The sequence below is a fragment of the Labrus mixtus genome, chromosome 1 (assembly GCF_963584025.1).
Source record: "Labrus mixtus chromosome 1, fLabMix1.1, whole genome shotgun sequence".
NCBI classification, from domain to species: Eukaryota; Metazoa; Chordata; class Actinopteri; order Labriformes; family Labridae; genus Labrus; species Labrus mixtus.
In genome coordinates, this window is record NC_083612.1 from 19350714 (window position 1) to 19363383 (window position 12670).

The window sequence follows — 12670 nt, forward strand, 5'->3', positions numbered from 1 at the left end:
GTCCAGTTGGGTAGAAAAGCATTAATTGAGTATAATGCATCAAATATATATATTTTTAAAAACCTTTTAGAAATCGGTCACCCGCAGACCCCGTGCTGTGCAAGAGGTGTTTTCTTAAACGCATGGTTGTGTACACAACTGCTGTATGTATAACTAATGCCGTGCATCGTTTGAGAGCTGCACTTTCTTTGATAATGACTATGTAAAACATTTCAAGGCTGCCGTGCTAACTTGTTTCCTTGCATAGCCCCAACATTCTGTGAATAGTATTCTTTATCAGAGAAACTTACGTCACTAAAAACCAGGTCATTAACATCCAGACCAGCTCAGCTCACTGAACATCAGCATGCTTATAATTGTGGAACAACCATGTTGACATGCTAGCTGCTAGCTGCAGGTATGCTTCTCAGACATGACATTTCTTACTGGTATGTGTTTGGGTCTATAATGGGCTTTACTTTAATGCTAATAATTAAAACCAGAAATAAAACCTCTGCTGCCTTTCCGTTGAACTTCATAACTGGATAGATAAACATTCTAATTCTGTTACCTGATCTATGACATTGGCACTAAAAATGGCCTCCTCCATGTGTTTCTCATCTGACTTGATGACACACTTGATGTTGTTGACGACCTGCTGGACTTCAGGAGGTAGACTGCAGCTGGAATGCTCCAGGAACTTTGCCACCAGGATTTTGGTGTCTTTGTACATCTTGAGATCGGCCAGGGAGTGTGGGCGTTCGTGGGAGGAGTGTGTGTGCAGGGCTCTCGGTTTAAGGTGGATGTCAACTTTCCTGCCCTCTTTTTGCTGCTTCCTGACAGACATGTGACTGGGTTTACCTGCAACTATGTCTGTTGGAACATTTGTTGGCTCTGAAGACGAAAGAGAGAAGAATTGTTAAAATCTATCAAATAAAATACATCACGTGAAAACACATTCATGTGAAACCCACTATTAGGGCTTTCACACTTGCAGAAATCTCCTGAAAAACCCAGGATATTTCCAGGAGGAGCTGTATATGTGAAAGCAAACAGCCATATTTTTTCACTCGGAGTTTCTCCTTCCAGACCCCTAGTATTTTTTCCGCAGCAGGTCTGAGTGAGCTCATGTGAGAACGCAGCAGGATATTCTCCTGAGAATTCACCTCGGGCCAATAGGAGGGGGGAGTTACGTTTATATACTGTGTGAATGCTGCATGGTGCATAGACTGTATATACGCAACCACTATGATCTCTGTGAATGTAATTAACAGGCTGCATTACGTTTTCTGTTCACCAGTGTTGTTCCCCACTCTTTTGTGGATGTTGTCATTCCATTGGACTACACATAGCATTGATATAAAGGCGGGCCGCCCCCCTAATATTATGGTGGGGGAAACACTGCTCTGAAAGGGATAGTCTCCCGCTGTGATGCGCATATGTGAACAGCAAGGTCAGGAGAATCTCCAGAGCAGTACTCATGAAATGATCTCGATATTTTCAGGAGTGCATATGTGAAAATGCCTCCAGTAAAAATATGCAGACGAGTTCTTTGCGTGCAGCTTTGTGACAATGTAATATCTTAAATAATCAAATTGGCTGGATTTGGTTTTAAACAAATTATTTGGCTTCAAAATAGCTTTTAATTAAATAAATATTTAATTCTATAGTTTATGGAAAAATATTTTTTAGAATAAATCTTCTCTTTTCTGCCAGATGCAGCTTGTCCTTGAGCTCTTATTGTCTCTTATAAATATAATAACATATTGCCAAATAGGAAGTGAATAATGGTAAGAAGCACATTTCCTTACATCACATGTATATTATTTCTGTGTCATTACCTTGCTCTGGTGAAGCATGAGTTGCTTCTTCTGCAGGAGGGTTATTTGCAGAAGCACAGCTTAAGTTGTCTCCTGTAGAGGGAGACAAGAAAGTTTGTGTCGAGCAAAAAAAAAGCCTCAAATGTTCCTGGTTAGTCATCCACCACAGCTCAATGCTGCGACTGATGATTCATTTCATTACCAATGAATCTGCTGAATATTTTATTGTTTGATGCATTTAGTAATTAGAATGTCAGAAATACAAATGTGTCTTCAAATATCGTGTTCTGTCTGGACTAAAGTCACAAGCTCAATATTGTATTCATAGGAAACAGATGAATGATGTATCAGTTGGATAATTGTTTGAACTCTAACAAGCGTATCACTCGAGTAACAGTAATATTTACACTCGTGTTGCACTCACGTCCTGTCGTAGAGGAGCAGGAGATGGGGTCGCTGGTGGAGCGGACAATGCGTGCCAGTTTTCGGTACCTCCTGGCTGCCCGGAGCCCCCGCGGCTTCTCCGAGGGCGAGAAGCCACTTTGAGCTGAGGTAGAGGGAGGTTGTGATGTAGAAGACGGTGACCAAACACTGAAGCACAGCCTGGGGCCGCGCAGCCTGCTCGGAGGGGAAGGGGAGGGAGAAGGAGCCATAGGGCTGATGGCTGAAGTTCCCCCAGAGGAGGCTACAGAGGTGGGGGAGCAGGGCTGAGGAGGTGGGGGGAGAGTGACGGGGAGAGTGAGCTTGCGGCTCATCATGCGTGCTTTAATGAGGGAGTGTGTGGACGCTTTAGGTGGCTCCTCTGGTAAATGTTTGGCTGATGCAAGCTCGTCACATATGTGCATCGAAGCCCTGAGGTCCTCACATGGATGTGTGTTCTCTGTAGAGTCCTCCAGGTTGCTGTAGTTTTCTGAGGACCAGTCTGGGGAGCGCTCCAGAGAATCCTGGGTGTGTGAGGACTCGCTGTATCCTGTGTCACTTGGGCGAGCGTCGGCGTTGGGTAAGCTACGATGGCAGCGTGAGGTGCCGCGTGTGCAAAGTTCCAAGCTGGGGCAGCTTCCATTGATGTTGGCCGTGTGGTGCGTGTCATAAGGAGAGGAGTCAGAACCCTGGACCTCCAGGGAGCACAAGTCCTCTGAGGAGCAGGTCTGGTCCTGATCAGCCACCTCTGACACCATCAGTGAGGCACTGTCCACCGAAGCTGACAAAAGGAGACAAAATGATCATCAGGATGACAACTAGTGGAAAAAGAAATGCAACAATCCTCTGCAGAGATACGGCTGTGTTTACCCTGAGTGCTCAGTCCTGCCATGGTGTTTCTCTCACATAGACTGGATTCAGTGGCCTGCTGCTCGTTGCTGGTGGTGACCTATAAAGAGGAAACCATCAGTGGACATGGAGAACGTAAAAGCTATGATTAAATACAACAAAATAGGTTGAGAAGTTGTATCTGTCCATGCTGGAAAAAAGCTGTGTGGTGCTGAACCTGCAACAGCACAGTTTGACCTGTGGAGGGAGCTCTTATACTACTGCATACTAACAGAAATGTCTCAATCGAAAGGCTGGTGAGCAGAGGAGAGAGAGGACTATCATGTTTGGCTGTATAAGAAGCTTAAATTAGAAAAAGAAACTTGCAAAGGTTCAGTATAAGACAATATGTGATCAGAAAGCTTTACATATCTGGCCTTAAATCATCAACTGGGTCTCTTATGTCCAAAGATTTGTTTTCCTCACACAATCAATCTATCACTTCCCTCTTCCATTATGTATTGACAGCAACCGCTGCTATGCTATCGCTGGTGAAAAAAACCTTCAGCTGATTTCTATTTGAGGACCACAATAGACATCTCTGTACAGTTCAACTCGACAGTCCTGGGAGAACCCCTGAATAAGTCAAAAACAGCAGATGATGTTATTTTTGCCTGAAATATCAGCGGGCAACATTTCAAAAGAAGACACAAGATAAACTTATTCGAAGTACCTCTATTAAACAAGTAAAATAATGCCAACATTTGGAGAAAAAGAAGAGCGTCTGACAAATATGTTGGGTTGGTTAACTTTTATACTGAAACATGGAGATCTTAAAGTACCTTTATTAAAGCTATACTATCATATTTCACCACTACTTTGGTTTATGACCATATTAACAAAACTAACGACATTCCCAATAGCCTTAGCTGTTCATTATGTTAGCTGCTACTTAACATAGCTGTAGTCTTGTGCTTTTGGTGGTGTTACGCTGCTAGGAGGACTGTGGGGACAGTGTTGTTTTAAAGGACTGTGTTGTTGTTTATTATAGCCACCCGATTCTTCTCACCTGGCTGGCAGGAGTCTGTCCCACGACAGACTCATACGGAGGAGGCAGGTCGGTTGGGTACAGAGTTCCGGGGCTGTTGATGGGAACCCCATAGATGGCATTGAAGGGAGAATGGGGAAAGTCTAGGTGCAGGCCTCTGTCAGGGGGAAAACAGCAGATGTTCAACCCAAACAATAAGAAAACCATATTAATAACTGGAATAAAAAGAGTGTAAAGAGCAGACTGAACAAGTCCCAAATGGGAGAGTTTAGGAAACTGGATCAAAGGGTATGAATACATCCTATTGAAGTAAAAACAAATAATGTTTTTTTTAATAAAACCTTTACAAATGAAAGGATGAAATTCTCCTCTTTTCCCTAAAAACCAGTTAATATACTGGTTTAGTGTACAATTCTATGAGCACCTCCACTGTTTCATTTGGTGTCAATTAAGAACAAGCAGCCATGCATGCACTCATATCTTTTAATTACAACCCTATTCTCCTCTAAAGTGGGCGGGCATGAAATACAGCCTGAGAGCTCCACCAATCATCAGTGGCATCATGATGTCATGACACATCCCTGGCCTCGGGCAGGGACACCATAAATGCTTCATATGCCTTGTTGATATTTATGGCATAATTGAGAAACACATGTGGCTTCCTGCCAAATAGCTACATCAACAGCACTCTCTCCTGCAAGATGGGCAAAATGGAGGCTGTGATGAGGGAGGGGTGTGTGACCTCTCGGACCAGCTGAGGATCAGGGATGTCACAGCTGCTGAATGGGCTGTGGCGAGATGATAATAAAACATTTGATGGTCAACCTCAGATGGCTACAGATACACACTCTGCTTTTTGTTGTGGATATGATTTGTTTTTGGATTGAAATTTTGCATTTGACATCAATATACCTCCATGTAACAGGAAGTTAAAGCAGTTCACTTACGGTGCAATACCTTCAAAGAGATCTTCAAGTTTTCCTGCTTCTCAGCTACTTCCAAATGATTCTAGTTACTTGTGTTTAGTGTATGTCCTCCTGGGAGCGCTGACCTATTTTATTTTATTTTTATCTAACACTCTTTTTCAAGAGTGTCCTGGCCAAGACAGGAAGCCGCACTATATTACCAGAGGTCCAGACAAACAACGGACAGCCATACAAATATTACAAATATAATAAAGATACAAAATTATAAATATGGAACATGAAAGGAGATCTGTTATACTCAGTTTCACCATGAATTATCTCAGTCTATGTCAGTTTCTGCTGCACTTAATATAAGAAATGTTATGATTTCTGGTTTGTTAAAGGTGTTTGTCTTTGCACATTGATTTGACGTCACTCATGTGATTTGGATCATTATTGTGTTAGATTCTACAAATGAATAAATTAGCTAATTGTATTGTTTTGTATTTGGTCTGTAATAAAAAGTAGAAAACTGACTCATAACCTATAAAGTAAAGTAAATGATACATTGTCAAGAGTTTACAAGTTATATTGTGTGTATTATTATAATCTGGCCTACACTTGGGACTATACTTCTTAGCTAAATAAGGAAAACATATATTATTGTGTTTTAACTGAATTTATCCACATATCCCAGAAGACACTTAGCCACCAGAGATGACTACACTGGGAACACAAAGTTCCAGTTCTGACGATCAGTATTGTGTGTCTCACCTCTGTCCGTCCATTGAGGGGGTGCAGGTGTACTCCGGGGGGTAGTACGGTGGAGGAGGAATGGGAGGAATAAACTCATCAAAGTCCAGTGTTTGGTGGAGGATGGTTCCATGGGGGGTCATACAGTCTGCATTGAGGGCTCGCGATCGGTGCGGCATAAACTGAAACACAGCATAAAAACAACCCTTACAGATCTTTAGTACACAAAGTACTGAATTATTCATTCATTATTTAAGAGTGAAAGTTATCGAGGGAGACATGACTGTGTGCATATGTCTTTTTACAGCACGTCTCCTCTGTGATTTGAGGCAGTTATTGCTATTATTTTTCTGTATCCACATCTGTTGTGTTGGTAATTTAAAGCTCTATGAGACAGTGAGACAGTGGCTTTCACCTTTACATTATTCTATTGATTGATTCTGCTTAATCATATTTCTTGTCTTTTTTTTTCTAAATTGTATTCTATATTGCTCTGTGGTTCTGAAATGGATCTTTTCTTTATACTCTTCTATCTTTTGTAAAGCGCTTCATAATGGGAGATCTACAAAAATAAGCTTTTGCCTAATCTCTTTGTGAATCAACAGTTAACTGTCTCCACTTTCTTCTGCTTCATTTAATTTTTCATCTGAAGATCTGCTTGTTGGCTTTGTAGTTTCTGTTCATCAGGAAGTTTTATATTTACATTTATTCATGAGGGGGCGGTAAGAACAGTTTAATTATAAACAAACAAATTGAATAGATGATAAAAAAATAACGCATATCACTTGCCATAAGAGAGTATAAAAAGTGAATCACTATAATGAATTAATCATGAATGTATTACATCAAAAATGCATTTAGAGCAGTTTACAGATAAGTTAAGAGAAAAAAAGCTTCAGATGAATTAGTTTTTGTTTTGTTATAATCTATGTGTCACACATATGAAAGATAAATAACTCCTCTGCTCCTTAACCAGGGATTAAACAAGTTAATTTAGGTTGCAGTCACTGTTCATACACTTGGTTTCATATTATATATTTAAAGGTCTGAACTGAGATGAACCATTGTGACATCACAAAGGGCAGTAACCCATCATCCAGGTGGGTGACACTCCCACAGCTAGGTGTTTGTTCTGCCCTCTGAGTCTGCCCTTCCACCATCTACAATAGGACATGGTGTAAGAAAGCCCAAGCCACCCAAGCGTGGCGAACACGGCTCCCTTGTATTTAAAGCTACAGACACAGAAACAGCCTGTTCTGAGCAGGGCTGAAATAGGGGGGTCTATAGACATGATAAAAAACAGGATCGGAGTGAATTTCTGGCAAGAATCTTCACAGACATTAGACCTATTTAAACTTGTTGAGGAGTATAATATGTGACCTTTAAAGAAAAACTAACGAGAATCGAGTAAGGATACATCCTGGTTTTATTTGGCCAGCTCTCATTTATATATGAATCTTTGAGGACTTGTGACGCACATGTGTAGTTCACTAATGTACATTTTAGTTAAACTTAATTCATTTTACTATCCCCTATACAGCTGAGATCACCAATGATTTCCTGCCACTTCAACCTTTTATCAGACCAAGCATCACATCCAGCCAAGAGCATCTGTTTTAACATCCTGACGCATTTCAGCATGAGCAGAATTTACAGCACAGGTCATAAAATGTGTAAAAGGTTCCAGCATTAGATATTCCTGAAAAGCTAGTTTATATTTGGTGTCACGTTTGCAGTGTTGCTCTACATTTCCTGTTGTTGATGTGTTTATGGAGGCAGGAAATAACCACTGCTGGTGTGAAACACAAAGGGAGCTTGGCCATGCTAATTTCCCTCATGACTGAAAGCATTTAGCTGTTGGTAATAGTTTCATTGTTCCACATTAAACGAGAAAAGAGGGTCATACTGAGCACATTGTACATGAGGAAAAAAATCCAGTGAGAGGCTGAAAGCTGTTGTCTCCAAAATCTATCTTAAATTTGAGATGCAGCAGGAAACTGAATAGGGTTATGTGGCTATTGACCTTCACAGTATGTGTTTGCATTATATTGTTGAAACCAAAAAAGGATGATTCAACAAAAGCTCAGACATTTTTCTCCACTATCTTAAAATGGATAAAGGTTGGCACGTCATTCCTGTGCTGCTTGTGTTTACCCAAACTGATGATAAGGATCTTCAGACTAAGAATGTATTATTTTTTTTAACAGCAGGGTGGTCAATGTAAAGAAAATAAAGTCAGCTATTGTTGCCGTCTGCACACACTCACCATCTGCAGCACATCAGTGGAGACCATCTGCATACAGCACATGGCTGTGGCCAGAGCACACACAATGGTGGAGATGACGTTAAGGGCACACACGCTGAACAGCAGCTCCTAAAGGAGAGGAGGGGGAGAGGAGGACACGGTTAGAGGGACAAAACAATTGGAGGAGTGGTGTGAGAAAAAAGAGAGAAATGATAATGGTGCAAGAAAAGAGAGAGAAGAGAGAAAAACGTTTTTATACATAAATACATAAAAAAAAAAGATTAAATGCAGGAAAATATATATCTGCACATGCAAGACTAGCAAACAAATTCAATACACGATAATCTCTTAAACATCCAAGGTTTAACATAGTCACATTCACACTCTGGCAAAGCTGTGAGCAGCATAATCTGTATTGAATCTGTCAGCAAAAATAAAAATACTTGCATGTGAAATACTAGCACCCCGAAGCAGAGAGAAGACTGCTGTCAGTGTCTACCGCCACATTATGGTGTTTGTGTTGAGGCTCCATTTTTAAAATCAAGTTTTCTATTTCCTAAGAAATGAATCTATAATAACTTTTACACATGAGCACATTTCCTGCAGCAGGAGGCATGAACATTAATGCCAGCCTCCTGGAAATTGGCTGTGGAAATTGAAGCTGTTAAGCACACGGAGGAAGAAGACAGAAGAGCCGAAGATAGAAATATGTATGCCTGAAAAACTAAATATGATTCTCAAATAAAACAGGTCCAGGTGGTCTGACGTCGGCTCAGATCAATGCAATCATGGAATATAGTCAGTAGAAAAATTACAAAGGTCCTGGTACAAGAAATCACTTTGATAGTGATAATAAGGATTGTTATTATCTTTTATTTGACCACGGTCAAAAGATGAAACGGAAGGGAGAAGGCAGGAAATGAGGGTGAATGTGTGGCATAGACTTTCACTAAAGATGTTTTATTGTAAATATTTACCGTAAAACAGACGGGGGTGAATTGAACCAAAGCTGCAGCAGTGCTCTTTCTTGTTTTCTGGACACAGATACATGAATGAAACTCCCCAAATTCAACACAAAGTGATTTCCAGCCTGCTGCGCAGATTATTCACCAGGTTCAAGAGGCACATAATTACCTTTGACACTAAAACCCCGCCTGAATCAGGCTGTGGATAATCTGCAGAGAGGACGACAGTCGTCTCCCCTGCTGAGATCTACCAGGGTTTGTTGTCGGTAGTTTGTTATCGGGTGCAGGGTACCTTGACTTTTTTTTAAAAGAGTTTCGGGCTAGCAAGCAACAACTTCTGCCAACCACATCCCATTACTCACTTCCTCTCTCTTTGAAGTTTGTGATATTAAATGGATCATGTTGGCATCTGGGATGTTCAGAGCTGCCAGCCCTGCAACATGTTTGATATCCACTAACTAGTTGCCAAAGATCAAGTCTGTGTGAGTTGGAAGCCTTGAAGTTGAAGTTGTGCAGTGCCAACCATAAAATCCGACTAATACATGTTTGCTTTGGAAGCTAAGCGCTTTGGAACAGGTTTTGTGTAGGAGGAAGGTCTTTGGAGACTCGTGGATGGTGCACAGTCATTCGGTCTGACATTTTAAAAATGGAAAATCAAACTGTCATTAAACAGAAATGGTGAAAGACGATTTTAGCTTCTTCGGTTTGATGAAAATGTCTCTAACATTGTTAGATTGTTTGGATTTTTTTCGAAATTTACACAGAAACAGAGGCAGATTTATGACTTTAAAGCCAATTTGGGTTCATACCACTTTCTAGGCTCTTCACTCCAACTCATTAACTCCAAGCAACACACACTTTTAATGACTATAGTCATTGTGTTTGACGTTTAAATCTGTGTGTCAAAAAGTCAGAATGAACCTTTTTACTTTGTTTTTACAAATATCATTAAATATAACTTTCATTGTGTTATATTTGTTTCTTATCTATTGAGGTAGTGTGTGGTCAAAAGCCAAACCTTACTGCTACACAGATTCTGTCTAAAAGAAAAAAAGTTAAAATCTCAGAAATTATGACTTTAAAGGTGGGGAAACAAATACAAAACCTACCTCTATAATGAATGTTATAAGTGGGACCCTTTGATATGAAACAATACTTCTGTGTTATTTCATTCTACATCTAAAGACAACTATTACTAACAGAACTCTCCTGCTGCCTAGCCTGACAAAAACCTTGTGGTGGCAGATTGTGTAGCATGCTGTGTCTTACAGGGGGCTTAATTGGTTTCTTGCATCGTTGATAATTAAGTATCACCTTCCAAATGGAGAAATTCCTGAACAGAATAAAAACTACACACATGCCTCCACTTGTTGCTCCATAAAGCTCAGACTCACAAAGGGGCAGCACCCAGATCATCTCCATCTTACATGTCCCTGATGGTCTCAGTGAAGGTCACAGCATTGATCTCCACTCTCTCTGCCGTCCTCAAGGAGCCTTTTTCAGCATGTAACAGAAAACCAAACACTTCTCTCAAGAAGCTCTCCAGCAGTACAAGGAAACATTTCCAGGCTGTTTGCAAAGCCCCTTAGGGATTTCTAACCCCTAATGACAGCAGTGAGCTGATTTTGTAGCTTTGTAATGCAACTTTTTAACTCACGGATACAGCTCAATCAGTCATATATCATACAGCCCATGTGACCTCACAACAAAGCTAGACTGATGATCACCTCACGTCAAGTACAGACTACCAAGCGACTTCCAACCTTAACCCCAAACACAAAGTAAAACATGTGACTTGTTGCATGTTACAAACATACAGTATTACAATGTTGCTGACAAACCAAGCAGAACCTAAAAGGACAGTAATCGTCTGATGAAAATAACATGCAGAGAGACTTGCATAAGACACTAGCAGGACATATTTACATCTCTTACTGCAACGTCTCTGAAAAATAATGCTGTTGACAGCATGTGGATTTGAGGAGTTTACGGAAATCCATCAGCAGCACAGCTTCTTATTTGTGAAAAAACAAGGAAACGGTATATGGCATAACACAGCCTTAAAGAAACATGCACAGTCAAATTACAGCATGGCAGATTGCAAGAGCTTTGATCCCTGCAGACAGTGATGAGACCTGAACTCTCTTCACTGTTTTCACATTAAAAATACATTTCATGCGAGTTGGCTGACTGAATTATGTTTGACGTCGATCATTTATCTCTCCTGCTGTGCAGCTCTGACAGTGTAAGCGCTTTCCTGAGATAAAACTGACATAACTGTGCAGAAAAACACAGAAAACAACCTGAGTACAACTGCTTCCTGTAGTGTGATCTAGATGTGTATTTTAATGAAAGTAGCATCCAAACAAAAGAGAGCTCAGAAACTTGAAGTGCAAGCATCAAGTTTCATAAGAAATATTTATGACGGCTTCATCCGTGTTTATTTTTTGTTGCAGGAATAGTGTGCAGAAGTGAAAAAGTGTATTTCAGTAATATCCCTTGTGACCAAAATGTAAATAATGATAACATAAATCCTTCCAGGCAAATAAATGGCAGCACATTCGTAGACACAGCTTTACATGCAGATATTTCACCCTGACAAGATACTTGGCCTTTAGCCAATCAGGTTAGTGAGTTAAACAGCAAGATTACACATTTGTCCCCTTCCACGCAGGAAATATCCAGATGCTCCCTCCCACTGATTATTTACAGCCTCAGTATATATAAAAGAACATGATGCAAATTAAAAGTGTCTGCAAAGAGAAAGTGAATGGTACACATCAGCAGCAGCATGGTTTGTGAAGATGGTTGATATTTGTATAAACAGAACTTTCAAACAGAAAAACGCTTGCTCAGATATGTGTGGGTTAAAAGGTAGCCTAACGCCAAGTTTGTTTGCTGTGATATTTCATTAGTCTCCATATGTTGTGTCATTTAGTGACAGAGGAACTATATAGCAGCTGCATGGTGAGTTCATTAGGACCAATGACAGCCTCCGAAATGGCCGAGGACTCTGGGGATCGGATATGACAGCTTGGTCTAACACATAATTCAACACTGCTTTGGCACTTAATAAAGGTTTATGGCACCAATTCCAATTTCTCTTTTAATGAGCCATGATCAAAATGACAAATGTGACTGATCTTTCCTCTTTTCATCAGCATGTTTCATCCTATGTACTCTTTTATTTGGTTATCAATGTTTTATAATCAATCTGGGACATAAAATGAATGGATATGATCGCTGTTATCCAATAAAAGCACAGTAGCACGTACAGTATATCATTCCTGCAGACACTCAAGTCAAGATAATCTACAGAGATCATGCACTGCAAACTACAGCTAGCCCCGGCTACATCCACACTGCATACTAAGAGCCTCATGGGGAAGACAAATGCTGTTACCATTCTGCACTTCTTGCCCAATTAATCTGAGACGCAACACCTATTATGTCAGACTGTTTTCACACTGAGAGAGTCCTTTTGGATACTTACGTTTGGACTTCATGATTTTAGCAATTTAATGAGGATTATTTTTGAACGAAATCTGAGTGTTACTGTAATTAATGGTTTGCTTCTGATAGGAGTAAAAATGTGCAGCCATGCTAGCAGCTTTGTGAGGATGTTTTAAGTGCTTTAAACTACATGATATTTTCAGAATGCCAACATGCTCACAATAATAATGCAGATGTGTTGATGTTAAGCAGCT

General features: G+C 40.4%; 1 protein-coding gene across 2 annotated transcripts in view; it reads right to left on the reverse strand.

The window, feature by feature from the left end:
• Positions 1-12670, reverse strand: part of fam189a1 (family with sequence similarity 189 member A1) — a 78548-nt gene that overhangs the window by 1133 nt on the left and 64745 nt on the right. For both annotated transcript variants that reach the window (XM_061037031.1, XM_061037038.1), the window contains exons 5-11: positions 8020-8127; positions 5775-5935; positions 4117-4252; positions 3090-3168; positions 2224-3000; positions 1821-1892; positions 551-873 (exon numbers count right to left, since the gene is read on the reverse strand). In XM_061037031.1, the coding sequence (XP_060893014.1) occupies positions 551-873; positions 1821-1892; positions 2224-3000; positions 3090-3168; positions 4117-4252; positions 5775-5935; positions 8020-8127 (1656 nt within the window). The remainder of the gene's footprint in view (positions 1-550; positions 874-1820; positions 1893-2223; positions 3001-3089; positions 3169-4116; positions 4253-5774; positions 5936-8019; positions 8128-12670) is intronic.